The sequence below is a fragment of the Rhipicephalus microplus genome, chromosome X (genome assembly GCF_043290135.1).
Source record: "Rhipicephalus microplus isolate Deutch F79 chromosome X, USDA_Rmic, whole genome shotgun sequence".
Classification (NCBI taxonomy): domain Eukaryota; kingdom Metazoa; phylum Arthropoda; class Arachnida; order Ixodida; family Ixodidae; genus Rhipicephalus; species Rhipicephalus microplus.
In genome coordinates this window covers 405,779,125-405,805,882 of record NC_134710.1, presented here as the reverse complement: position 1 = coordinate 405,805,882, position 26,758 = coordinate 405,779,125, and the positions used below count along the sequence as shown (strand labels likewise).

At 46.0% G+C, this 26,758-nt stretch overlaps 1 protein-coding gene across 23 annotated transcripts in view; it reads right to left on the bottom strand.

Annotated features, from left to right (window-relative positions):
- The window catches only part of LOC119160958 (uncharacterized), a 156,035-nt gene that overhangs the window by 36,905 nt on the left and 92,372 nt on the right, over nt 1–26,758 (bottom strand). For 20 of the 23 annotated variants that reach the window (XM_075880215.1, XM_075880219.1, XM_075880228.1 and 17 more), the window contains 2 exons: nt 25,530–25,746; nt 13,617–13,655 (listed from right to left, as the gene is read on the bottom strand). In XM_075880215.1, coding sequence (XP_075736330.1) covers nt 13,617–13,655; nt 25,530–25,746 — 256 coding nt within the window. The remainder of the gene's footprint in view (nt 1–13,616; nt 13,656–25,529; nt 25,747–26,758) is intronic. The other 3 variants (XM_075880222.1, XM_075880223.1, XM_075880225.1) reach the window with 1 other exon arrangement.

Here is a 26,758-nt window from a genome sequence, read left to right as displayed (position 1 = left end):
CCAGCAAGATGTGGCTGTTACATACTTTCTTCTTGAGAGTTAGTGATAGATTACCATTCATGGTTTGAGAATGCTTGCCAAATGTGATCAACCCCATATTTATTACTTATTCTTCTAGTTATTTCACTCTCATGGTTTGGCTCTGTGGTTACTACCTGTCCTAAGAATATTCCTTTACAACTTCCGGTGTCCCTGCACCTATTGAAAAATGTTGTTTTCTGCCAAGACTTTTGCACATTACTTTACTTTTGTGCATATTAATTTTCAGGAAATTGAGCGCAACAGAAGGAGAGTCTTGATTGATATGTGGGGTTTAACGTCCTAAAACCACAATACGATTATGAGAGACGCCGTAGTGGAGGGCTCCGGAAATTTTGACCACCCGGGGTTTTTTTAACATGCACCCAAATCTGAGCACATGGGCTTACAGCCTTTCCACGTCCATCGAAAATGCAGCCGCCACAGCCAGGATTCGATCCTGCGACCTGCAAGTCAGCAGCCAAGTACCTTAGCCACTAGACCACCGCGGCGGGGCATTGAGAAGGAGAGTCATCCAGAGCACTAGGCCAGGCTAAGCTCGAAAGGTGAGATCAAATCTACCTTCATCCCCTTTTCAAAATTTTTTTCGAATCTTTAGAAAGATGGAGTTTGGAACAATTAATAGAAAAACAAGACAAGCTACCAGTAATGTGAAGTTGAGGACTGATAAGCAGTTATGTAGTTCTAAAAAGTGCTAAGAAAGTGAAACGAAACCCCTACTACCAAGAGATAGCATCTTAGCCTAGCAGGCGAAAGATCCGTGGTTCAAATGCCGGTGCCGGTGCAAGATCAGGAAACCATTTAATAAAACAGAAAGAAAAGTTCTGGGGTGCGGCCTCACTGGCGATCACCCTGCAGTATTTGGCAACCACCTCCCATGAAATTACCAGTTAGCCCTCGGCCCTCAGTCCTCAGTGGCTCATAAGCAACTGTCCAAGGCGGCGGTCAGACCTGCTATGCAGCGGAGGCTGCTAAGAATCTCTGGGTCTGGACAGGCCGCCTATTGGAATCAGAACTTGGCTACTTCAGCAGTGGAAGTGGGCTTCAGTGTTTGGGAGCAGCTCAGGGAGCAAGAATAATGCTGTTTTGGGGCAGCTTTGACACAGTAAAAAAGGAGTTTTGGCACATGTTCGGAGCACCAAAAGGCGTGTTTTGGAGCAACACGAGTTAGCTTTGGAGCAGCTGTCTAGAGTCAAACATCGTCATCATTCAAAACTATTGCTGGTAAAAAAAATTCCAATGGTTTTCACTAAACATTCAGTACCTATGAGTTTACTAGAATTACCACCTGCACGCTTGCGCACGTGCGTGTGTGTGCACATGTGTGCGTGCATTTGTATGTATTAGAAAACATGCCCATTTTACACTCTGCCTGAAACGAAAAATGATTCTGGGTGTTAAAAGCATGGAACTATTTCCTTACACCAACGTATCTACTACAGAATCTCACTACCCATCATAGTGTTGCACTGTTGATTTGTGAAACGGAGTATAGATAATCGCGGCGCACTTTGCTTGGCGAAAGTTCTTTATCGCAAAGCTAATAAAACACTACTCTGCTCATCTGGGCTCGGTGTGGAGCAAAGTGGGGACGAGCAATTCACTCACAAAATAAGCGCGCACGATACAGCGAGCCCCCCGGCAGCGACGGTGTAAGCAGCATAGGCGCCGTGCTGCACGGAACTAGTCAGAAGATGATCAGTGTCCATGCAACCGCTTCGTGTCTAAATAAAACTGTCAGTTGTCGCTTAGTATCATATCGCGGTATAGAAGCGCACATATTTATCGCGAAAAACTGACGGTATCCGTCCTGCCACTATTTCAGTCGCTGCGTATCCTGGACCAATAGTTTCAAAATGCTTCTTGGCATCACTACTGCGCTGGATAAAAAAAAAATTGCAAGAGAGCCAGCCAAGCATGATCTTTCACGTACTCTGGCAAAAAAGAAGAAAAAACTTTCTGGCAGGTACTTAGAGCGAGATCTGCCATGGTACTGTATTCGTTTATTGGTGGCGATAGGGCACGTCAGAAAATGCACATTTGCACTTGTTCGTTTATTGGTGGCGATGGGGCACGTCAGAAAATGCACATTTGCACTTGTATACGTGCACTGTCATTAAGTGCATGATCATGCCATGTTCCCGGCTGGTACAAATCATCGAAATTTCCCTTCATTGCTAAACAACTAACAGTTACTCATGTTGGTGCCACGACGTTCGTAGGGAAACCATGGCGATAACAGCAATTAGAGCTCCACGAACGAACCAATTTACAACGTGATCAAGCTCCACTAGATGTGGATCCAGCCGCGTCCTTGGTGTAGCCAATGCTCAGTGTTGCTCAGTCGACGATAATAATAGGCTAGATAGGGCGGTTTACACTTCCGATCGACAAATATACGGAAATTGCCATCTATGCGCATCCTGGCGCAGCAGGTCATATTGGCGCAGTATGGCATCATTGATGCAGCACTTCCACCCCTGCTACCTTTAACGCTAGAACGCTATCTAGTGAGGCCAGCCTAGCTGTCCTATTTGAGGAATTAGAGGGTGTTCAATGAGATGTAATAGGGCTCAGCGAAGTTAGAAAGACACGTGAGGCTTATACAGTGCTGAAAAGCGGACACGTCCTATGCTACCGTGGGTTAATTGACAGAAAATAACTAGAAGTGGGGTTCTTTATCCTCAAGAATATCGCTGGCGACATAGAAGAATACAATAGCATCAGTGAGAGGGTGGCAAGTATCGTAATTAGGTACAGGATAAAGGTGGTACAGGCCTACATAGAGTCATAATGATCATTTGGTTGAATGCTTCGACGAAGATGTGGAGTCAGAAATTAATATAGTACAGACACAATATACTATATTGAGGGGTGACTTTAAGGCTAAAGTAGACAAGAAACAGGCCGGCGACCATGCAGTGGGTGAATACGGCATTGGCTCTAGGAATGCCAGAGGGGAGTTATTAGTTGAGTTTGCAGAATGAGATTGATTGATTGATTGATTAAAACTTTATTTTTGTCCTGAGAAGACGCAGGGGAGATCCCGCGCCACCCGGCTAATCCCACGTTGGGACCGTCAAGCCGAGCTTGGCGGCCCGTTCGCGGGCACTCTGGACGGCCAGGGTTTGATCCTTAAGTTCGGGGCTGCGTAAAAGCGCAGCCCACCTGTCCTTGCTGAGGGCGGGGCCGATGGCTTCACATTCCCACAACACATGATTGAATGTGGCTAACAGTCCACAAACGGGGCAATCCGCACTTGGATACCGTTCAGGGTAGATGGCATGAAGAACCACAGGGTTAGGATACGCACTGGCTTGTTATAGTCTTAGGGTGACTGCCTGCGCCCTGCACAAGGCCGGGTGTGGGAGAGGGAATACCCTTCTTGACAGATAGAAGTGCTTTGTTATTTCGTTGAACGTAAGTAAGGGTTCCCAGCGAGGCAGAGAGACTGTGGAGGCAGCGCGGTCAGTGAGTCCTCGCGCGGCCTCGTATGCGCCCTCGTTCTGGTTAGAGGTAGGGCCCTCAATCGACCCCAGGTGAGCGGGAAACCAAGTGAGAGAATGGGGCGTGATACTCTTGACGCTTTGGAGAATGTGGAGGGCCTGAGGGGCTACCATCCCGGTTTCGTAGGCTTTGATAGCCGTCTTGGAGTCGCTGTATATTGACTCTCTGCGACTATCTAGCATAGCCAGCGCAATTGCAACCTGTTCGGCTATCACGGGCTTCGATGTGCGTACTGTGGCGGAGCAAGTGAGCCTGGAATTTGAGTCGACGATGGAAACAGCGAATGCCTCTTGTTGGACATATGGCGCAGCATCCACAAAGCTTGCATCAGTGGGGTTGCTACGGACGTGCTCGAGCAGAGCTCTACCCCTGGCCCTACGCCGACCGACGTTGTGCGCAGGGTGCATATTGCGGGGAATGGGTGCGATGCGCAGCTGAGACCTGATGTTTCTGGGAATCTGCATGGAATCGGGGCACTGGTCAATAAAGTTGAGGCCCAAATCATCGAGTATCTTGCGGCCCGATTCGGTTCCGGAAAGCCTGAGCAGCTGTGAGCGCTCTTGCGCCTCGATTATCTCTTCGAGTGTATTGTGAACACCGAGCTTGAAAAGGTTTTCAGTGCCAGTGCTTACAGGCAAGCCGAGCGCGAGCTTGAAAACCTTTCTTATAAGGGAATTGAGCTTACTTCTTTCTGCAACATGCCAATTATACATGGCCGCCGAGTACGAAAGGTGGCAGAGCACAAACGCATGTATGATGCGGATGAGATTGTCTTCCTTGATTCCGCGGTGTCTGTTGGTGATCCTCCGGATGAGGCCGAGAGCACTTTCCGTCTTGGTAGTGATCTGTCTCAGTGCAGCTCCGTTAGCGCCGTTGGACTCGATATACATTCCCAATATTCGGAGCGAATCCACTCTTGGCACTGGGGACCCGTCACTAGTGAAAAGCCGTATTTCACTTTGAGACGCAGGTTTCCAGTCACGGTGGCCGCCGCCTCGGGTCTTTTCTTGTAGAGCAGAAGTTCAGATTTCGATGGGGAGCACTTGAGACCGGTGGGACGGAAGAAACGTTCGGTCACGTCGATTGCGTGCTGCATGGCTTCCTCAACTTGACCGTCGCTCCCGCCGCTGCACCAGATGGTTATATCATCTGCGTAGATGGTATGATTGATTCCTTGAATCTTCGCGAGTTCCTTGGAGAGCCCGATCATCACGATGTTAAATAGTGTTGGTGAAATAACTGAGCCCTGAGGCGTGCCGCGTGAACCGAGGTTGATCTCTCGTGAGAAGTACCCTTCGATCTTGAGCTTGGTAGTTCTCTGGTAAAGAAAGGATCTCACGAAGTCGTAGACCCTCTTCCCTAGCCCTAGGCTGGCAATAGACTGGAGAATGAATTCGTGAGAAACGTTGTCGAAAGCCTTCTCCAGGTCTAATCCAAGGATGGCTCTGGTATCTCCTGTGCTCCGGTCGATGATCTGATGCTTTATCAGCTTCATGGCATCCTGTGTCGAGAGACCAGCTCTGAAACCAATCATATTGTGGGTGTACATGTCATTAGTCTCGAGGTGCACCTTGAGTCGGTTCAGAAGGGCGTGCTCTGCGACCTTACCGACGCAGGAAGTTAAGGAAATCGGTCTTAGATTATCTATTCCTGGTGCTTTACCAGGTTTCGGGATTAGAACTGTGTAGGCCGTCTTCCATTGTGCGGGAACCTCCCCACTGCGCCACACCTCATTAATCTTTTCCGTAAGGAATTCGATGGAGTTATCATCAAGGTTCTTGAGCATCTTATTGGTTATGCTATCAGGGCCAGGGATTTAGCATTTAGGGAAAAGAGAGCCTGCCGCATCTCGGCCACAGTATAGTCATGGTCCAACTCCGGCACGTCGCACCCCGCGTAGTCCGGTAACTGTGTGGGTGCAGAGCTATCCGCGACTTGCAGATACCTGTCTATAAGCTTGTTGACAACCAATTCGTCCGGGGTAGAGTCAGTAGCAAGATGGATGGCTCGCACGAGGGATCGCCTCTGACTGGACCTGGTGCTGCCCTGATCGAGAAGGTGTTTGAGAAGACCCTAGCTCTTCCCAGATCTGAGCTGACCCTCGATGCTCTCACAGAGCTCATGCCATTGTTGTTTACACAAGGTTTTGCAGTGCTCCTCGATCGCCCTGTTAACCTCGGAAACCTTCTTGCGGAGCCTCCTGTTATGCTTCTGTCCCTTCCACCTCGTGAGTAAAGCTTGCTTGGCTTCTAGTAGGTGTGCCAACCTGCTATCCATGTTTTCAACATCGAGGTCAGTGACGACCTCCTTGGTCGCTGCCGTGGGGTCATCTCTGATTCCTTTGTACCATCCTTCAAAGTCTGTCCCAGCCGTCGGTGCTCTCTCAGCTCTGACTTCGCGAAAAGCGTCCCAGTCGACCACCTTGAATTTTTTCGTCCTAAAGCGGGCAATCGCGAAGGATACCTCGATGATATAGTCCCTTCCGAGGTCTAGAGCCGTGTTGACCCATTTGACCCCATCTATATTCTTCACAAAAGTCAGGTCCGGGGTGGTATCCCTACATATGGAGTTACCTCTCCTAGTGGGGAAATCCTTGTCAGTTATAAGCGTTAAGTCGGCTTCTGTCGCAGTCTGCCATAGCTCGCGTCCTTTTGGGGTATCATACATGTATCCCCACACGCTGTGTGGGGCGTTGAAATCCCCTACAACTACAAGGGGGTAACTACTGGCCATGCTCACAGCCCTTTTGAGGAGAGAGTTTGCTCTCGCCCTGCGATAACTGGGACTGCAGTATACGTTGAGAATAAAAAGGCTATTTCTTCGAAGACCATTCTTGGGTGAGTTCATTATAATTTCAGTCATTTCGTACTCAATGCCATCGGCAACTGCACCGAGGTCACGCGATAGGTAATTGTACCTTTTGCTGATAAGTGTGGCAACTCCTCTACCTCCTGAATGTGATGATGCTACTAAGTAACCCGGGATTTTGATGGGGGTGCCAGACGCAACTTCCTGAACAGCGATAATGTGGGGCTTAACCCTTTCACTACGAACCCATAGGCCATCGGACACGGAGTTCCGATGATTTGAAATCTCCCGCAAAAATTGAAAACTCGCGTTTCACGGACATGTAGCGCCATCTAGCCTAAGCCTGGGCAACTCACTTTTCATTTTCACCTTTCTTGGTTTACATTTCGCCCGCTGAGCCGCGCCCTCGTGTGCAGTTTGAATGGAATCCAGTTCCGTTTTACGTGAGAATGGCCGCCACTCCCCGTCGCTCGCTGCGACAGCCGATTGCTGTTGCAAACACTTCGGCCGCTTCTACCGACGATTTTTTCGAGCCGAGTAGTGCAGACGACTCGAGTGACGATTTTGAAGTTTCAGAGTTGAGTTCCGACGATGACACTCCAGACCAGACGCCTCAGACTTCCACAAGTACTACCAAGTAAGTATCGTTTTTGACTTCGCACTGCTTATGAAGGAAAAACGCACTTGATATTTGACGATAATGGTATCCTTTCCTTGCTTAGGGTCTCAACAACGTACGGCAAGGATGTTTTGCCAAATCCAGCACGCCGTGTGAAGTTTTCACCCGTAAGACAGCCTGGTGCCCATCTTGCAGCAGCGCTACGGAGTGACGTGCGTCGCTTCACAAGGGCGCTTGATTTTTCCTTTTGTTTTTCACAACGGAAGTGCTCCAGACGTTATGTGACAACACTAACAAGTACGCCTGGATGCGTATTTTGGACCGGCAAACCTACGCTCGCCGGGACGGCTCCTGGGAAGAGGTAATGCCACTGGAGATGCTGAGGTTTATCAGACTTATCATCTACATGGGGGTTGTTGATGTACCACGGCTCCACATGTACTGGCGGATGACGGGGATATTTTCAAGCCTTCTCCCACCAAATATTATGAGACGGGACCGATTCTTTGCACTTTTAGCTTTTCTGAGCGTAGGGGACCCGGAAGATCTTGCGGCTGCAGCATCTGATGGGAAAACTTGGAGGGTGTCATGGCTCATGCGACACATAAATCTGCAGTCACAAAATTTGTTTTAACCACAGCGCAACCTTGCCGTGGATGAACGCATGGTAAAATCAAAAGCGAGGTCAGGAATCAGGCAGTACATTCGGGACAAAGTGACGAAATTTGGATATAAGCTGTGGGTGCTGGCGGATTCGAATACCGGCTATACAATAAATTTTTTTGTGTACACTGGAAAACGCGAGGTACCTGGACCCCATGGATTAGCGTTTGACGTTGTGACTCGGCTTTGCACAGAGTATCTTCATCAGGGATATAAAATTTTTATGGATAACTTTTATACGTCGGCAAAATTATTCGAATACCTCCTTGAGCACAAGACGCTTGCCTGTGGGACCACTCGCAAAGATCGTCGGGGCTTCCCAAAAGAATTGAAGGATGCTACGTGGGAAAGAAGGGCGCAGCGTGGGGACGTTCGCTGGATTCGGGAAGGCAACATCCTTTTCATGGAATGGAAGGATCGACGTTCTGTGTGTCTGATGAGCACGATGCACACAGCAAATAAACATGTTACTGCTAAAAGGAGAGAGAAAAGGGTGGGCCAGTGGGTTGTGAATACCATAAAGAAGCCCCTCCTTGTTCATGAGTATAACACCAGAATGCTCGGCGTGGACAAGTCTGACCAAATAATTGCCACGTACAACGTACTCAGAAAGTGTGTACGTTGGTGGAAAACATTGTTTGTTTTTTCATGCTGTGGACATTGCGGGCGTAAATAGTTTTATTTTATTTCAGGAGCACCAAAAAGAGAATCCAAATGTTGAAGAAATATTCAGAAACAGGAACTTTGACCAATTGGCGTTCAGAGAAGAATTAATTCAACAGACATTTCAATACGATGAAGTTTCTCAAGGACACGCCCCTTTCTCACCCCCCTTCTCCCCTCTAGATCCTGTTCGGCACCAGCCGAAAAGAATGGAAAAGAGAAAAAACTGCAAGCTTTACTACGAAAAAACGAAAACACAAAACAGAACGAACATATTCTGCTCGACCTGTAATATTTACCTTTGCTTCCTGCCTACACGAGACTGTTTTGCCGAGTGGCACAGTTGTCGGGGCCAGTAGGTTGATGGGCCGAAAAAAATTGTTGATATGCTGCACTGAATTTGTGTTTATCTAAAATGATAGCTAAGAGAACTAGTAATAATTTGTATATTTCAGATTTCTCAAAATAATTTTTTGCTCTCTACATTCACTAACTTGTGAAGTGCTTGTATAACTTTTTGTATGTTTTTTTGTTATTTAACAATTAAATTTTCCAAATCTATAGGTTTCATACCAAAGTGTTTTATATGTATAAAAGGCCGAATCAATAAGCTACCATTTCATATATTACAATGCTACATGTTCCTTTTTTGTCAAGAGTAATAAATTTTTTTGTGAAAGCACAAAATAAGTGCCGTTTTTCCGCCGTAGCGAAAGAATTAACATCGACAGTTCTGAAATATTGCTGTAGAATGGGCTTTTTGTGAGTAAATCCGCCACAGTTCTATTGCCAGATTCTGAAGTTTTCGTCCACACTATCCATGTTTAGGCTGAGGGGATGGTTGAGCAGCTATAGCAGCCCGGAGGATCGCGCCTTCAGTCGGTGGCGCTAGTACATTGCGTTGTGCTGGGACCTGCAAAGGAGTCGGACCGGGGTCTCTCCTCGCATCGACCTCTTCTAACTTGCTTATGCGTTCACTCAGTGCTCCTAATCCCATCTTTGGATGCGCCACGGCTTCTTGAATTTTCGCTAAGGTAGCCTGCATGTTCGCAAAGAAAACCTTGAGTTCCGACAGTAAGTTTACCGCCTCTTCTTCTTGTGTGTTCTCAACCGCTCGGCGCTTGGTTCCGCTAGGCCTATGAAGTGCCTCAGACGTATCCATGGCGACCGGGGTTGGGGCGGGCTGCGCCGAAGGGGGCGAGGACGCGAGCTTTCTAATCTCCGCCATCTCCGCTGCTAGCCTGCTCATTTCTTGCTTAAGCTGCGCGTTTTCTTTCCTCAGCTGCTCGTTAGCTCGTCGCATCTCGTCGAGCTCACTCGCGTGGGGAGAACCGCGATTCGATTCGTCCCCTCTAGGAGACTCGCGTCTTCCTCGGGCTTTGTCGGCCCAGGAAAGCGTCGGCTTCTTGCTGTTAGAGGTGGTGGGCGTGCGGGAGCGGGACCTGGTCTGCCCGGACGAAACGTGCCCCAACTTTGAGTTGGAGCGAGGCTGAGAAGTGGAACTTCCCCGGGAACGTTCTGTCGACCTAGAGCGCGAGCCGGAACATCCCTTGGAGGCACCACGGCGCCTGGATCCGGAACGGCCTCCCGAGCGTCCCCTGGAACGGGGGCGTCCTCTGCGCTGAGCATCCGTGATGGGTGACGAAGACTGGAACTCGTCTGCAGTGTCGAGGTGACGTTGCGGGGACGGTGACGCAGCACCAGCCATTCTGGCACGCTCACTGCGACGACGGCGCACAATGTATGGGATCTTGAACCTTTGAGCACAGTCTTTGCTAGCCGTGAGATGCTGGCCACCACAGAGTTTGCACTTGGGAGTACACACATGTTGCTTGTCAGGGCTTGCAGCACCACAGCCTCGGCAAATCGTGTCACCGGGAGTGGGGCACACGTCAGTGCGATGACCAAGACAGCCGCACGCATAATACACGTCGATTTGCTTGCGGTAGAGTGAGCACTGCATCAGCACTGGTCCATACCTGACAAAGTTTGGTACACGATACCCGTCGAAAGCGATGATGACCGTGCCAGTTTGGGCTATTCTCTTGGCTGCTAAGGTGAGTGGATTATTTGTGTTGACAATCTTCGCATCGATGACGTCAGGGCCGTCTTGAAGTGGGACGTTGCGAATCACCCCTTTGCAAGTGGAGTGTGGGGCAGTATCATAGGCACTTAGCTCGTGCACCTTGCCTGAAATGAGTATTTGCTTCATCCGAACGTATCGGTCTGCGTTTTCGCGCTTGGGAATACTGGCAACCATAATATTTTGCTGCAGATTCAGGCATAGAGTATCCTGGCACAAATCTTCCTGGCTTATGCCAGCGGCAACTAGTATTGCGTCAGCCACCGTAGCTGCGCCAATTTTCGAGATATTGAGTCCACCTCTCGGCCGGATCACAATCTTGATGTCATCTTGAGGAAGGGAGGGCATCTTTCCCGCACGTATTACTTTGGACTTCAGCGCAGCGCCTCTCGATTTGCCGCGGCGTGCGCCCGGCTGCGACGATGCCGCGTTAGAGTCAGCAGTGCGTGTTTTGGCGCCAGCTCTTCTGGCCCCAGCGGACTGCCAACCTTTATCTTGAGTAAACTCTTCTTCTGAAATATCCTCTCCGTGCACTTCATACTCCATCGTGAGCAAATAATTCCGCGCACCGGGCCTCCGAAGGGCCGGCCGCAGGCGAGAACAAGCCCAGCAAAAGCGCGGTCTCTCGAGGCACTCGTTAGGGTTAAAAAGGGCACTGCTCCACAGGAAAAGAAATTGTTCCTAACTTGACAAAAACTCACTCACTGTGGTCAAATGTAGTATCGGTAGGATCCTGATGACTTCTCGGAACCGATGCGAGCAACAGTTCATGAACACTTGAAGAAAAAACTCTAGACAGATTTCGTTGCGCGTCCACAGGAGCCGTACGAACGCAGCCTCCCATTCAGCGTCTCCCACCGCAGAATGAGATAATGTACAGGATCTTAAATACCTTCTACATAAAACAGGCAAACCATAAGTGGACGTGGTGCATCCCAAATGGCAAAACTAAATATCAAGTAGACTTCATTCTGTGTGCACACCCAGACATTGTACAGGATGTAGAAGTAGTTGACTGTAGAAGTAGTGACCATAGAATGGCAAGAGCTTGAATTCAACTAGACCTAAAAAAGCAAAGGCATAAACTGATACGCAAACAGCCAATTAATGAGCTAGCGTTGAAAGGGAAAGTACAGAAACTTGGAGTTTTGCTTCAGAATAGATTTACAGCTCTAAACGAAGTAACTCAGATTAGCGTTGACGAAATGAATGATAATCTAACTGCTGTATTTATTCGAATATAAGTCAACCCTTTTTTTCCCCGAAAATGTTGATCATAACCAGCTATCGACCTGTATTCATGATCAAAGAATCTTGACATATATTCACGATCAAACCAACCAAATGCCCCGAGCTTATGACATTACACTGCTGCACCTGCTGTTCTTCAAGAGGTTTCTGATGCATATGCATGCTATATACCATAAAGTCTGAAATAAAGACCCCCTCCTCCTTTTCGACTACCTAAGTAATAAACAAAAAAAGTTATTTGTGCAATCACCGCGTACCGCCCCTGCAAAATGCGGCCGCTCTGCCGTGTTTGCGATGAAACCCACAATTTCCCTAGGCATTGGCCTTGAAGTCCCTAGCCCGCTAGCTGTGCTTCCAGTACTGCCTTCCGGAACGCAGCCGCGTTGTCGCCGCCTCGCGCTTTGTTCATTGTACGATCAGCATGACGGGGTGACAGTTCGCATTTGCTTTAGGCGCTGCGCCGTGCTCCCTATCGGGATACAAAGATTAGGCACTGCCTTCTTTTAACCACCACCACGACTTGGGTGTGCGAGGTTGCGACGATGTCACGTCGGCAGAGCTACACAGGTGACTTCCAAGTGCCAAGTAATACTTTTCACCGAGGACTTGAGCAATTGTGCAGTGCAGCGCGAGTTCTTTGTAAATAAGACGTTAATTAGGGGTTGGCAAAAGCAGCGGGACCGTCTGTTTGCGTGCAAATGTCGGCGTCGTGCCTTTCGCGGCCCAGCAGTCAGCAGCAGTGGCAGCAAGGACGACATCGTTCGGGAAGTCGCTGATGCTTGCGAAGAATCTGATGATGACATTATCTTGCACAACTGACAAGATGGCGGCCCCGGCATTGATTAGGGCGCTGAGTTATGTAAATAAAAGTGCGCTCCGTTTCAATTTCTGTTTCTAAACTAAAAAAAAAAGAAAACATTAATAAACCTATATACGAATATTTTTTTTTTTTCATAGAACACTATAAGTAAGGGCCGACCTATATTCGTGTCCAACCTATTTTAGAATAGAAGTCTGAGGTACAGTCACTAGACAGACCACTGGGAAACTATTCCAGGAGACGAAAAATCTCATAAGAAACGAGAAACCATGAAAACTATGAAGTTGATCAATAAGCGTTAGGTAGCCGACATAAAAAGGTACATCACGGAGAGAATCTAACATGCGGTAAAAAGCGTAAAAAGCTTGAAAGCTGCGAAGGCAAGCTTGTGCATAGGCAAAAATCGGATATATGCATTGTGCATATGTATGCATATGAATAGTATACAGATGTATGCATAGAATAGGATAGGTGAGGTGGCGGAGGAATTCTACAGAGAGCTGTTCAGAAGCCAAACAATCCAAAACAGGGGAATTAATGGAAGCTCTAGAAGGAATGCTAAGAGGCAAAGCCACTGGTGAGGATAATGTTCCAACGGACCTGCTGAAAGATGGCGGAGGAATTGTGTTAGAAAAACTGGCCACTTGCTATACGAAGCGTCTTTTGATGAAAAGGGGAATCTTGTAAAAACACAAACATCACCTTATATGCTTCAAGTATAGCGAATTTTAAAACATCATATTTGACAAGTTATCACTTGCATTATACTGAAAGTGAAATCCCCCTACCATTCAAAGTTGCTTCCATTTAATTTGAACCAAAAGGAATTACATTTGTACATGCCTTTTTTCATTTAGAAAAGAAAATGTGCAGGTTAGTTGGGCCATGACAAATGTACTCATTTGTCGTTATGATATGTGATATATGGTATTCGAATTCAATTCAAAATTATTAGACCAAGCTCACTATTCACTTAAAACACAAAATTAAATATTTGCAAAAGCCTACTACACAGGCTAGGTGAAACGATAAAAAGAGCTATATGAAGAATTAAAAATTCTAGGCTATGTTCCCTATGCTTTGAAGAGGTTTGCACTCCATCTAAGCCAAGAATACAAGATCCAACGCTGCATTGACTGCAGGTGGATGAAGGTCGTACTTACTAATAATTGTGAAAGTGCCATGCTGTGATGCAGCATCACCTAAGGGTGGAAGCAAACACTATAATGCCAATCACATGTGGACCCAGCCAACAAATAGCAAAAGCATTAATTTTTGTTAACATTTACAGAACAGTAGGAGAAGATACAAACATTAGCATCGAGTTGACTTTATGCACAAGTCAGCTTCGAGCCCAAGGCTTACACTGATTCTTCACTGTTCATCAAGATTATTTTAGTTTGTGTAATTGCGAACTCCCGTAGAAACCTTGTACTAACTGCATTCACATACCCTCATTCAAATGGCCAGGGTCCTCCTGCTAGTAAAAGTGAGCACCATCCATGAATCTTTCTTAACACAACTCTATCCTTCGTAGAGCGTGGGTACGCCGCAACTTCTTTGGTGTGTTATAAAGCAATTATTAATGTAGCTAGGATAGTCAATCTCCCACATAGATCACTTGGTACGTGCTGTCGTTCAATACCGTTGAACAGCTAAAACAAAATTTACATCACAATAAAAATTTTCGAATTTCCCACCAACTGCTCATTAGGCACAATGCAAAAAATGCCTGTTCATAACTAATAATTTCCCGGTACTTCTACTTCAAGATAATTGTCAAAAGTGTACCGCGTAAGGACAAGGCGCTTGCCTTGCATTGCTGTGAAGTTGTGGTGGCAACTCAATCATTTCTCATTGGCTTACGACTTCCACAGCAGTGCAGCCGCGTTGCAAGACCCACGTCTTTACCCGAGACGCTCTTTCCACTACCACATGCACATTCCGGTAAGTTTTTGGCAATAATTGGGACACTCAGAATCCATCCACCACCATCGACCACTATTATTTCAAGAACTCCCGCCAAGTTAACATTTAGCACAAAATGAAACTACGGCTTGCCGCTGCTATTCTTGCAATCGTATGCAGTCGAACTCTGCTACAACGAACACCCCTTCAACGAAATTTCCACAGAAACGAAAAATTTACGATTCCTCATCAGCAGTCCATAGGAGTCGATGCATATACATTGTCGCCACAATAAACACTTTTTCTTCGATCGTCCCGCTTCAACGAAATTTTTAGATGCAATTCCAGGCTCAGATACTATGCATGCTATGCAGTAAACCCAATAACATTTCGATGCATTTTCAGAGCCTAAAATTGCGTCAATAAAGTCTAAAACACGTGTTGGCACCACCAGAAACTGCTGCTATACCGCCGCTGTTGAGCAAGCATGGGCACTGCCATTGCTCGACAGTGATGGCAGTGAGACTGCCCTGCTTTTGCCGCTGGCTTGCTTTTGAGCCGCAGACGATCAGAAACTGAAGCTCAGTCACTCAGTTCATGGTTTCCTTCTCGCAGCTGCTGGGTGCAACCTCAACACGATGTCTTTTCTGATTCTGATGCTTATCATTATGATCGCGCTTGGCCAGTGTAGTAACTAATCAGAGCAGCTGTTCCTCTGCATTATCAACAAAATCAGATAGCCACGAGTGATGGATGATAAGAATGGCATAGAATAACTGTCAAAAGGCCGAAAGTGTGTCATCTTCGAGCATGTTGCCGCTGATAATGCGCTGCCGCTCATCATTGTGGACCACATAAGCGGAAGAGCCGGGCCTTACTCTTCAAATAACGACGGTTTCCCGCGCTTCTGCAGCGCAAGAAATAATAAAGAGAAGCATGCTTTTGCCGCGTTCTGCTAGCGCCGCGACTGGTTTTTAAATCACGTGGTACGGATTGTGGGCCGCCACTGGCCGCTGTACGCCTGTGAATGCTGTGAAGTTTACTTGTAGGATCCAAGTCGCGTCGAGCAGCGCAGCTGAGCAACGCTTTTGTAGAGTGCTTATTCTCCATGGAAGAAGAAAGCCATAGCAAGTGCAGTCACCGGCCTGTGAAGTTTCGGTCAGCGCACAAATTTCGAGGATGTCGGCACTATTCAAAGTCAAACACTCAAACCACGAAAAAACCGTCTGCTGACGCAAAGCATAGTGGCAGTGACGTTGATGCATCTGACGAGTTTCCTGCGGCATTCGAATACGTAAGTGCCTCCAGGAAAAATATCGCACTCTTCGAAGACGAAGAAAAATCACAGGACGACGACTCTTCTTTGATTGCCGATACGACAGCACTGAACATGCGTGTGCGTGGTGCAATGTGTCCGACGTGTTACCATTTGGGATTACGTGTCCGGGAACCGGCCGACAAGCAGAAAGAACTTGCGTCGTTCATGAAACTGCACTGACCAAACAGTGAGTGCCCCGAAACTATTCTTTCGGCGACATACACTTCGCGGCGAGTAACTTCAAACGTGGAGGCCAGCGTGAGCACAGCGGGTGACGGACTGACCGCGAGAAGACCATACGGCAGCGGGAGCTCACGCGATAGCTACGCTGTCAACGTGAAAGCTGTTGTGGCGGCGAGCTCTGTAGGCATGGGCTATGAACAGCTGGTCCGATTTGCGGCGATTCTTGGCCTGCCAATGCCAATGCACCATAAATAATTTACTGCAATCAGCCGAAAAGTCCATGATGCAGCAATAGATGCCATCAGCATGATTTTTGCGAGGTCGAGAGAGCTGACAGGGAAAGAAGTTGGTGGGGACGACACTGCCATTATGTACAATGGTACGTGGCAGAAACGCGGCCACAAGAGTCACAATGGCATTGGGACTGTTGTGTCCCTCGACACTGGACTATTTTTAGATTTTGAAGTCTTGTCAAACTTCTGCCTAGCTTGCAGTAGGCACACAACTCTGCCAGATGAAGAGAAAGAAGTTTGGCAAGCATTTCATGGCCCTGTGTGCGAGCGAAATGTTTACTGCTCAGCCCATGCGATGGAAGCAGAAGCTGCAACGGAGCAAAACTTATGACACACCATTGCGATTCACTAAGTTTCTCAGTGACGGCGACTCAAAAGCATACACGGCAGTAGTTGAAGCGAAGGTATACGGTGATGCTGTTATTATTAAAAAAGAGGAATGCACAAATCACGCAGCTAAGCGCCTCGGGACTGCTCTTCGTAAACTCAAGGAGCCACTGCCAAGAGGAGAGAAGCTAAAGGATACTGTTATACAGAAGCTGCAAATATACTATAAAGTGACCATCACAAGCAATAGGGGCAGCATTAAAGCCATGCGCCGGGCAATTTGGGCTTCCTATTTTCATTGTCGCTCAACAGATAATGCAAACACCCACGAATTCTGCCCAGAGGGACCAGAATCCTGGTGCAAACACAGGCGTGCTAAAGCCGTGGACAAGCCTGCACCGGCTCACACACCCCTGCTCACCAAGGCCCAGGGAAAGGCAATTTTCCCCATTTACAAGAAGCTAACCGACAAGAAGCTACTGACCCGCTGTATTCAGGGCAAAACTCAGAATGCAGCAAAGTCACTAAACAGCAAAATTTGGCTCCTCTGTCTAAAGACACGATTTGCCTCAAGACATGTTGTGGAGATGGCCACTGCTATGGCTGTTCTCTGGTTTAATCGTGGGGACTCCAGTTTTGAACATGTTCTGCAAGAGCTTGGTGTGATCCCACCTCATGATCTGGTTGCTCTTGGCACATCACGGGACAGCATGCACCAGCAAAAAATGTCGCAAAAACTTACAGGAGAAGCAAGGGCTCGTCGACGTGCGCTGAAGGAGTCAGCTAGAAAGAGCCGCGAGGGCCAAACCTATGGTGCTGGCGCATTTTAATGGCAGTGACCCCTAGAAGGAGGATTGTTCTTTCTTGTGTACAAACTTCATCGCATTTATTGAAAACTTTGATAAATAAACATGCACTTTTCTCTTTAAAACTCGTTTTTCTCAGCACACAAATTTTGCCATTTTTTTCAATGTGCCCCTCTTTTTTTGGGTACTTGTGCTGCTCAGATAAGCATGAAATTTCGCCCAATGTTTTCTCGATGTAGGAGAAATGCAATTATCTTGTTTAAGTTTCAATACTATTCTTAAATAATAAAAAAATATGTAAAGATTTACTAGAATAGGAGAAATATGAACTTCCCACGTAAAAATTTTTCACGTCTAGTACATATTTTGTACGGACTTCTTATAATTAGTTATTTGCATTCTACACTTTATTTGTATCATTATGAATTATCAATGGTAAAAAATTATTTAAGTTTACTTATGAAAAGAGGGGGGGCAAAAGGCTTGAGTTTTTCACTTTGTCATGTCCCAAAACTGAAACTATGCAACTTGCCAGAAAACTAATTATATATTTGAAGTCAGTATAATAGGTTCTATGAACAGCTTAAGTTTCATTGCTCTAGAGTCAATATTAAAAAAAAAGTGTCTTCGAGTACCATCTCCCCTTAACGTGTTAAAGCAAATGTTTCGTTCATTCACGAAAGCGATTTTAGGCGTTGTTACAGCATGCTTTTCACCATGGCCTCGCTTATGCATGGGTGAGAAACACGTCGTGATGCTGTTGGGAAAGAATGGGAAGCAGCAGACATTTTTTGAATTTTGAGAATAAAGGTTCCTTTATTTTGCTAGCTCAGATCAGTGTTTTTTCGATTTCACTACAACGAAATTTTCACTTCAACAAAATTTTTTCCATGCCCCGTCATTTTCGTTGTAGCAGGGTTCGACTGTATAATGACCACGGAATTCTGAAGCCACACACACGGACAGTGCACACCTGGTCCAAGCGAAGTTACATTTCGTTGTTACATTTCGTTGTTACATTTTCTTACACAACTACTGAGATGCGATCATAGATATCAAACGATAGTCTTCTGAAGGCACGCATGAGGCCTGCGTGAACAAGTTAGAAACAAAACTACAGCTGCGTATGTAATTGCCGTGTAACTGTTACCATTGTCACGATCTGTGAGAGCAACTACAGTAGAATCTCGATGATACGATTACGGTTTATGCGAGTTTGCGATGATACGAATTTTAAGGTTGCTTCAGCCGGACTACATTTTATAAACTATGCCGTGATTCCGTGTTATACGAACAGTTTCCCCAACAACCGCAGAAGATACGAATGCGCGATTGACCACGGCACGCGAGCGACGCAACGCGACTAGTCTGTGGGAGAAAAGTCCGTCCACACTTGGCCTCGAAGGGAGCGATTGCGGCAAATCTCACTGGAATTTCCCTCACTTCGCTACTGAAAAAGTGGCCGAAAAACCACGCTGCAAGGCTGACGCAAAAAAAATCAGTCTGAGACAAATTTTGCCGCCACACGATAGCGGATCTTTTCTGCTACGACTTTGGCTACATTGGCTGCACAGATCTCAAACTACGTGATGTGAAAAACCAGACATACATTCAACATAGCTGCAAAGGCGTCGGCAGTGGCTTGCGTCGGCGCTATCGCGAACTACTCACGCAACACGACAAAGCTCACAGCCTTGAAAAAGACGCATTAATCGAGAGCTTGATTTCAATATTGCTGCAAACCTCGGAAGTAGAAGAAGGTGCAGCAGCAGCAAGTCTGCATGCCCTAAGGCGTCTATGCCTCGCTTTTGCACTATCGATTGAATCCACCACCGTCGCTGCCGGTGCGTTTCAGTGCTTTGCATGCATAACTAGAAAACTCAGTATGAATTTTAATGCTCAGGCATGAATTCTCAAACGGAGAAGGTGGCGGCGGTGGCATGTATATGAGGGGCACAACGAATGGGAACATTTTCGAATGGCACGGACGTCGTATTGCGGACACTCTGGCGTTTTCATTTTAATTATTCAAGACTGACTTTTTCGTGTCGACTTGGCAGCGCGTTTTTCCACCCGCTTGAGCGGTGAGGTGAAGCAAGTGAATTTTCATTAAGCTTCGCCAACTTCACTCCCTTTGATGACAAATGTCAACCTGCCTTATAGCACCAGAAGCATGAATGAAGAAACCACGGCACTTTACTGAGAGGCAGTGGAAGCCGGAAAGTTGAAAAGAGCATCATGGACTTTTTTTCAGCAAGTAGTTGTCCCTAATAAAGTTCTTATTCATCTTCATGATTAGCTTAACTTGTCTTTGGTTTATACAAATTCGGGATGACACGAATATTTTGCGTGTTCCCTTCAAATTCGTATCACTGAGATTCTACCGTACACAGCTACGAAGGTACATGGTTAACACAGTGAAAGATGCTGTGTTACACAGATTCTTCTATACAGTTTGGCTTTCTTGTCATTTGCTTATCGCAAGTGGTGCTGACTTCAGCACTTGGTTTTCGGTTGGCTCTGGAGAAGCTTTGTCACATGCATTAGCAGTGCTCCAAGCTTAGCATGCCAATGCCACAAGGGTAGCATGAATACAACATTTTTTTTGCACATAGCCTACCGCTGCAACAAACTGCAGACAGGGGGATTAACACAAAGGTGCCTTACTTGCATTACATAGTTAAATCCATAACAATCCCCAATATAAAGATCTATCGGTTAGAGTGACCATATTTCGGTGCATATGATTTTTTTATTTTACCGTTTGAAACTGAGTCCACATAAAGCGAATCTTTTTCAAAGCTTCGTACTTTTACAACGAACACTTCTGTCATGATTGCGGTAAAAATATGGCGCATACAAAGCAAAAAACATCTCAGAACAGGCATTTTAAGGCAGGTTGTGGCGCGCGCTTGCGCGTATTTTGCAAGTTTCCTTGCGACAAAGATATCATACGTAGACCGCGGTGAGAATTTCGAACGCTGCGGGCGAGGTCGCTCACTTTCTAGGCATTTCTGCTCCAGCGGAACAGATGTAATGAAAAAAAGAAATAGGAGGTAGCATGATGACTTGCAGCCAGCTTTCGCATGGCAAATTTCTCTGACGACAATTTAGGCCTCTACGACCGCCGACAATTAACCATCAATGCCTTCGAATGCAAGAAGCCATAAATGCTGAGAAGCGATAACTTTTTGTCGCATAAAAGTTCACTGCAAGGCTCAGCATTCTGGCACCACAATGTGCCGCAAAACCTTTTCGTCTTTCGGTAATGGCCGAGACTGGTCAATTAGTGATAACGACTTCCGCGTGGTTGCGGCAGTGCCTCAAAAGGGTAATGACACAAAATTTTTCACTTATCGTATTTTTGTGTGTTAAATAATGGGCCAATCACCCGAGAGTGTAAAAAATGTACCGGTAAGCATGAGTGTGCCCTGAAAAATTCATTACACCAAGCTTTTAAAAGCTAGTTTCTCTTCCTACAGTCGTCACGACATGGTATGAACAATGCCACCAGGCAGTAGCATGTGTGGGCGCAAGTTTTCGTGACGTATCCTCGTCAACACGTTGTTTTCTCAATCACATGCTTCATCTGCTGCACACCGCACATGTGGCAACTATCGCAGCAGGAGGGCACAACGTTGGGATGGCATCACTTTAGCGCTAGACACATGGCGTGAATTGGGGGGAGCCACTGGTGGGCACTTGTCGCATGTTTGTTCCTTGCCGCTCCGATAGACCCAATTGTCGTGGTATTTGTGAATATCACTGTTGCCGGTGACATGAAAAATATTGGATAAAACTGTTTCTGATGTTAAATAACTTATGATTGAATAAAGTGATGCTTGAAGTGAGCTATTTCTGCAGGGCAATGTCCGTTTCTAAATCACTAACAAGATATCGAGCCGTAATGAAAGGGGATGGTTGGCAGAGCCACTCTTTTAGTTGGCCTCACATATGTGTAACCGCGAATAGTTTTCAGCGATATTCGTGTCTGTGTCCTTCGCTCTTCATTTTCTACGCCGTGCGCATGTGCATGGTTTTACTGCGCCCGCATGTGGCGGCCCCCATCAATGTTCAGCGTTGCTTTTTTTTATTTTAACCTTTTTTGAATTTTGAATGCGGACAACCGTGCCATCACCATTGAGTCGATGTATGATCAGGCACTGATGGAAGCTCTGCAAGACCACGCTGACAACAAATCCTTGGAGGTCGACTTGTCATGCGCTTCCGTCTTGCGCTGCACCAAGAGTTCGCAGGCTCGCAGCTTTCGTGATTAGCCAATTAGTTCTGGCCTGGCAAAAACACGATGACGCGTTGAATGCAATGCAATGAACGCGACAGTAAAAATTTGTAATGTTATACGAAGTAAGGTTGACAGCCAACTCTTTTGGATACAATATCGCGGAACTCCTACAAAACGCTTGTGTGAGCAAAGACGGCCGCTCCAGGGAGGAGTGCTCTTTTCACACAGTCCCTTCGCATTGAAAGTGCACTGATAATTGCCGAGATAACAAGCTTGCCATTGATCACGATCACCCTTAATATCAAAGTTTATTATTACTGAGCGAGCCCCCCTCTCTGTTTTCTCATACTCGATCAAGATGGGTGGTTTCCTTTCTGTTTGAGCATTTGACGGCAGTTCGAACACGCGGGAGATGTTATCTTATGCGCCTTCCAGACGATAGAGATGGGCCGGCTCATTTGATCTGCTTCAGCAGCGCTTGCGCGCTTTTACCCGCTCATGAAAGTTGCAATGCGTCAGTGCAAGTTATCAATTTGAGCTTGTTACGGAACATGGAGGCGACAGCGAAAAACTACCGAGTGTGTCCATATAAATTCTATTGCAATAGTAACGCAGTTTTTCACTGCTAAATAAGAGTTTTGGGTTAGCTCTGCATTTGGTCTCCCTTTTGTTTAATTTGTGCATTTATTTCCCAAATTTTTGTACCAAACCTGCAGATAAAATCCTCTTTATAACGAATTTTTCCAGAAATTTATCAATTTCGTTATATCCAAGTTCAACTGTATAAGCTGGTTTAATTGTAAGTGTAAAAGTTTTTATAGTGCTGGCAAAAAAAAAGCACTCAACAATGAGCTCACGTTGGAAAAGCGAGCGGCACTACTGAGAACATCGGCCTTGCTAGACCCATGTTCAGAGTCTATAATGAATGTGGGCTGTGGCGATGTTTGTCGTTCGCGGAGGCGTAGCTTTGTTTACAATGTTATTAGACAACAAAGCATGGCTGAGTGAGATTGTTTATTTTGTGCTTAATAAGGAAGACACAGTAAGACCTTATTAGTTCGAACTCAGTCATTTCGAAATCCCGCTTACTTCGAAGTGCCTCTATGGTCCCGTATTTCGTCATGTAAGCGGATAATTTCAAGCGGCAGTCAGCACCAATAGTCCGATTAATTCGAAAACTTTGGATGCTACGTGCTGATTCCCAATCCCAATTTCACCGCAAATTCACAAAAAGAACAACCTGCAATACTAATGAGTGGCAGCTGAAGGATCCTAGCCTCGCTACTTCCAGCACAAAAAAAAAGGGGGGGTCTTGTGATCAACCCGCGGAAAAGATGTGCTTCACTGTGACATAGTGATGATGCGTGGGCAGCATATCACGCGTTTCTTGCAATGTCAGCGTGTCACGATTTACTCATTCTTTCAGAGATTGCAAAGACATTATTAAAGGGCAATATGGCAGAACTAGCAATGTATGCGAAATTCCGATCGCCGGTTGTTCTAGCTATTTGTGCATTTGCACTACTCGCGGAGTTCTTGCATGCAACGCCAACTTCAAAAACTAAGGGTGAAAGCTTCAATGATCATGTTTTCCAACCAAGAGACATTGTGAATTTTTTCACTAATCATTATATAAAGTTCATTATTTTACCATAATGAATAAGTGAACGGTCGCATCATGACTTGCCGACTCTACGAAGAGCAAACGTGCTGCCCATGTACCACTGCTGTGTTGCAGTGAAGCACGTTTTTTTTTTTTTTTTCTGCAGGGGCACATTTTAGTTGGTCACGGCAACTTTTTTTTCGGTGGCAGCAGCGATGCCCTTATTTCCTCGTGTTTGCAGAAAAATTAGGACCAGGTATTGCTGGAAAACATAACCCATAGAGCTGCAAACTAGCTGGCACAGCAAACGACCAGCCCTGATTACTTATTAAAATAATTCCAGGTTCCTCCTATCCCACTTTTTACATGTTCTGATAATTTAAAAACCTGCTTAATTTGAAGATTTTTTGTGGCCCCAGTGACTTCGAATTAACGAGATTTTACTGTACGATGTCTTCCGAGTGCGTGCAAGCTGAGGTGCCGTATGTGGGCAGAGACTGAGCGCTGATGTCTCCTCGTGTGTCAGAATCGTCGTACGCCACATGCAGTGTTGCAAGCCAAATCGAATGTAGAATCGCACCATGTGTCCAGCGCTTTTTTGGGTGCAGGTTCTTCATCGACAATCCAAAGTCGGTCAGAAACCGCATGTGCGTGTACGTGTATGTAGTGAAGTGCCGGGAAAGAGGCAGCTTAGTTGGCGTCCAGTATCCACCTAAGCCGCGGTGCATGAAGTTGACCCTCACTTGCCTCAGTGCCAGATCAGACTGGAATTGGTGCAAGTTGCGTCCCCCATTGCACTGGCACTAGCCAATTCACCGGGCAAAATATTGGCACCATGACGACAAATTCAAAATTAAACGATTCCTTTGCCCTTTGATAAGCGTATATATATTGTATTCGCGTGCACGCACACTATTACAGACTCCACTAGCTCGCTTCACAGGTACACTGGATGATGGTGACTGCATGGCGCGAGCAGACGATCGAGAGGGTGACGCGCAAGTGCCATTTTTGTGTTCTGGTGCTTGACGTCATCACAACTTGCCAGATTACAGCTGCAGTCACCAAGATTAGTACTGTAGCCTAACATCAAGTTAGTGTCGATGCCGGTAGGTGCGCTGTGAGAAATTCGACTTTAATTTACAAATAAAACATCTTAGCATTTGCTGAGTGTCAAACTTGTTCAGAGCCATTTCTGTATACAGGAGATTTGTATCGTAAACACGCCTCCGAAAAGATGTGTCGGAACCCCTTTAACAGATAGGCATCGGAAAAGAGCGATGGCCAGGTGGCCGGTGGCAATGAATGTGCCATTTTGACTCATCGCTGGCAGCCTTATTGCAGTCATCTGCACATATCTGCTCAGCGGAGAAATGGCGGCACAAGAGTGTCATCCTGCCGTTAGCAAGTTCGCCGCTGCCGCCGCACCGTGAAGGCCGCTTGCGCGCGTTGCTTGCAAAACTAGTTTCTTGTGGTAGATGTACAGGGCCGACACGTGCGGTACTGCGCTTTAGTGGAATGTCGTGAGTTCATTGCAAACGTGGTTTATTTCACTCATTAGGAAACGGCCGTCGCTTACTATGCAAAAAGGCCCAACTTGTCAGCAAAGGGGGTTATAAGCATGTTTAAATAAAAATACACAAAGAAAAATGGCTTGGCCACTAATTGGGCGTTTTTATGGGCGAGTCCATATACAACAAACTACTGATATGACGACCAGTTATCGCGGCACTTTCGAGTTCATTATAAATGGGTTCGACACTATAGTTAAACCGGGCAAGTGAGGTTAACTCAACTTGAAGTCCGAATTATTATGACGACCAGTTATCGTGGCACTTTTGAGTTCATCATAAATGGGTTCGACACTATAGTTAAACCGGGCAAGTGAGGTTAACTCAACTTGAAGTCCGAATTATTTGTATATCTTGAGAAGGTTATATGCAAAATGATATGGCAACTCCAGGTGTGGCCAAATATGCACGAGCTTGCAAAAGCTTGATTAAAAAAAAAATGCATACGCTTGGTGGAACCAAAGGATGAGTCATAATCAAATCTGCCTTACTTTCATGGTTTACACATAAATTTCTATACAACCAAATTCTGCCACAACAAATTTTTTCCCGCACATCATCATTTTCGTTGTAGTGCAATTCACCTACAATTGAAAAAAAAAAAAAATCTCTAAAGCTCTTGTGAGACAGCCAGAGAACATGACGCGCGAAGATACGGCAGTGAACCAAACCTGCATTCAATGCAGACAAAATGCGACTCGGTGCCACATCAACTTCTGTATCCTAACTTTTGAGTACTATAATTAAAGCGTCATAAAGCATAGCCTCCCAACACAATAACAAATAGTTTGCTGTTGGGGCCTAGCCACAATAGGATGCCTTACCTGGCATGGTGGAGAAGGGCTGAGCCAGGGCTCGTCCGGGTGGAAGGCCGGGCTTTCGGGATTGAGGCCGATTGGGACAACAGGTGGAGGCCCAGGATCCAAACATAGGGAAAGAGGAGGGGCTAGCATGGGTGGCGGCGGCGACTCGCACAGGCTGATCGGTACTGGCGGACAAGCTGCCAGCATGTGGTCGGTGCTTCGGCCTGCTTCATAGATCCTGGGTCAACACAATTTATGAAATGCCGGAGGCACAATAGAATCTAACTAAACTCGGTAAAGTGATTATAAACTGCAATTCCTTTATGTTGAACCGACTCATACTATAGAACCAACACAAATGTACAGGCATTTCTGATTTAGCCAATCAATTTTTATTTTCTTGTGAAATAATTAGACAAGCCCATCTTTAAATAAAGCCAGATATGCCAAAAAAATCTATTTTCTAAAGAAAGGTTATAGCAATATTAAAAGCCGAAATTCTGGCATATCTTGTCATAATGATACAGCATGCAGTTAAAGGTACACTTTATGGTCATGTAGAAAGACATTTGTATTATAAAAACATTTAACATAATTCATGTTTCAAATGAGAAAGTTAAAAACATTTTGAATTTTACTTTTGCTAAGTGCTTTAAGTTGCAGAGGATATTAGTTTCAGAAAATGTCGGTTTTGTGGCCTTGCCACATACCTCCGAGTGCCAGTGTATAAGGGCATCTCAAATTTGAAATGCTAAAACCCTTTCCATCAATTTTTTTTTTGGTATCACCAAAATCGCAGGTATGAAACCATCTTATAAAGCCAACCAACATTTGCATACAGATCCACCGACAGCCATAGACCCTGCAATTGAACTCTTGGCACCGGGCTTCCAGTGGTTTTCATGTAAAAGATTCACTGCTGCCAATAACACTGGCTATGTCTTCTTGCATCATTCTCACTGATGGCTTTAAAATATGAACTACGGCAAGGGCCTGCATAATGCCTTTTCTCTAAAGTCAACTTTAGTACTAGGCAGCAGCATACCAAACACTGGAAAGGAACCACTGACACGAGGCGCAGCATGTGTGTTCTTATATGATAGTGCATATCACACTAGCCCTTTACTGCATCTAATACTAATGGTGCTGACAGGCTCTCAAGAGTTATTTCAGACATGGCAGCAATAGTTCGAGCCCTTGAGGAAAGAAGAATGCATGTTTTAGAACATTTCACTGCCCCAAGAAAGCTG